The sequence below is a fragment of the Sinocyclocheilus rhinocerous genome, unplaced genomic scaffold (assembly GCF_001515625.1).
Source record: "Sinocyclocheilus rhinocerous isolate Xijiao unplaced genomic scaffold, SAMN03320098_v1.1 scaffold2290, whole genome shotgun sequence".
NCBI lineage: Eukaryota > Metazoa > Chordata > Actinopteri > Cypriniformes > Cyprinidae > Sinocyclocheilus > Sinocyclocheilus rhinocerous.
In genome coordinates, this window is record NW_015659950.1 from 59,164 (window position 1) to 60,764 (window position 1,601).

A 1,601-nucleotide genomic window follows, 5' to 3' on the forward strand; every position below is an offset into this window, starting at 1 on the left:
TCTGTCTGTCTGTCTGTCTGTCTATCTGTCTATCTATCCATCTATCCATCTATCTATCTATCTATCTATCTATCCACCAGACACTCAAGGTTGGCCGGTATAAACAATCCTTAGAGGAACAGTTTGATTGTGCTGCTGCCATGTCAGTTTTACACAGAGAAAGTCCAATGTATTATCGTTCAGCAGATCATAAATGAGAGGTCCTTTGTTTATTAACGGATGAATGTTAAATAAGCCAAATTGTTCATACCAGATTTGATGTTAGCTGGCCTGGCTAGGCTAGCTAGCACACTGTGGTCGACAGTCCGCCTTGATTTCTTTGAAGGACACTGGATAACCAAAATGATCATGGATATAGTGGTGAAATTAGAGGCTCAGAGGTGGGTCATAGTGAGAAAATTTCCGCTGTTGTATATTGAAATATCAATGTCACTGGATGGATGATGAGAAGAGGTATAATCCATGTAAGAAGCCTGTTGATCCACATTATTATAACAAACTCCAGGGTAAGCTCCTGGAGGAAGTGAGCCAAGGGCGCCAGATTGATCACTCACACAATTAAAAGCCACCAAGTTGTTAATATTTTTTTGGTTAAAAGAGTCCTTTGATGCTTTGATCCTTTCAGTTGCTCCTTTAAATTAAAACAACCATGGTTTATAGCAATTATAAAACAATCAAACAATTATTAGATAATAATTAGAAGTTTGCACCAGTATTCGCTTCCACCGGAAGTTCAGCATTATGTCTCTGTCAGTGTGTCTGTAGCACTGAATGACTGTAGTGCAGCATTTACTTAATTTTGAATGACAAGATTCTCAGAGAGGAAGCGGTTTCGAAGAAAGGAAAGACGGTGTCAGTGAAGGTGGTTGTGAATGTGTGTAGATGTGTGTTAGTTACAGGATCAAAGAATAACACCATTCCTCTGTCATAGACCAGATACACTCTCACACGCTCAAGATCCTGTCTAACAGGAAAACCAGACCTTTCATACAGTCCATACTGCACACTCCACACATCAGTGTCAAAGAACTCACGTCCCTTCCTTTGGTTCGATGCTGTAGTTACTCCAAGAATCCAGTGTGAATTCCCTTTAACCTCCACATCCCAGCTGTGTGTTCCTGAATTAAAACCCTCTGAACCCAGAACACAGGAATAGCTGTCAAATCTCTCCGGATTATCAGGAAGCGGCTGTTTGTTCCAGAGGTCTTTCACGCAGGTCAGATCATCAGACAGGACGAGAGATGGATGAGCAGTGTTTGGATCCAGAATCACAGGAGCTGATGAGACACAATCAACAGCTGCTTTTATTCTGATGTTCATATAATGATCAAGAGTGAACCAAACACAGATTATTATGAATTAATTAATAAATGTTATAAATATTCCAGAATGTGTCATGTCCAGTGTATGTGTAAGAGCACAGATCTTCTCCAGACTCACTGTATTGGACCATGTCCTGCATCTTCTTCCAGACTCTGAAGGGCAGGTTGCCCAAGTAACGTGGCACATGAATCAAAGCTCCAGAAGGGGTCTGTGGATCCGGCTGTGATGAGATCTGGACTCTGGAAGAACATTCAGGATCAGAACTGCAGTGGCTTTGG

The 1,601-nt window shown here is 41.4% G+C and overlaps 1 protein-coding gene across 1 annotated transcript in view; it reads right to left on the minus strand.

Annotated features, from left to right (window-relative positions):
- Positions 1-30: 30 nt before the first annotated feature.
- Positions 31-1,601, minus strand: part of LOC107724661 (nuclear factor 7, brain-like) — a 15,509-nt gene continuing 13,938 nt past the window's right edge. Inside the window, exons 5-6 of the mRNA XM_016533669.1 lie at positions 1,441-1,581; positions 31-1,277 (exon numbers count right to left, since the gene is read on the minus strand). Coding sequence (XP_016389155.1) covers positions 790-1,277; positions 1,441-1,581 — 629 coding nt within the window. The 3' untranslated portion in view covers positions 31-789. The remainder of the gene's footprint in view (positions 1,278-1,440; positions 1,582-1,601) is intronic.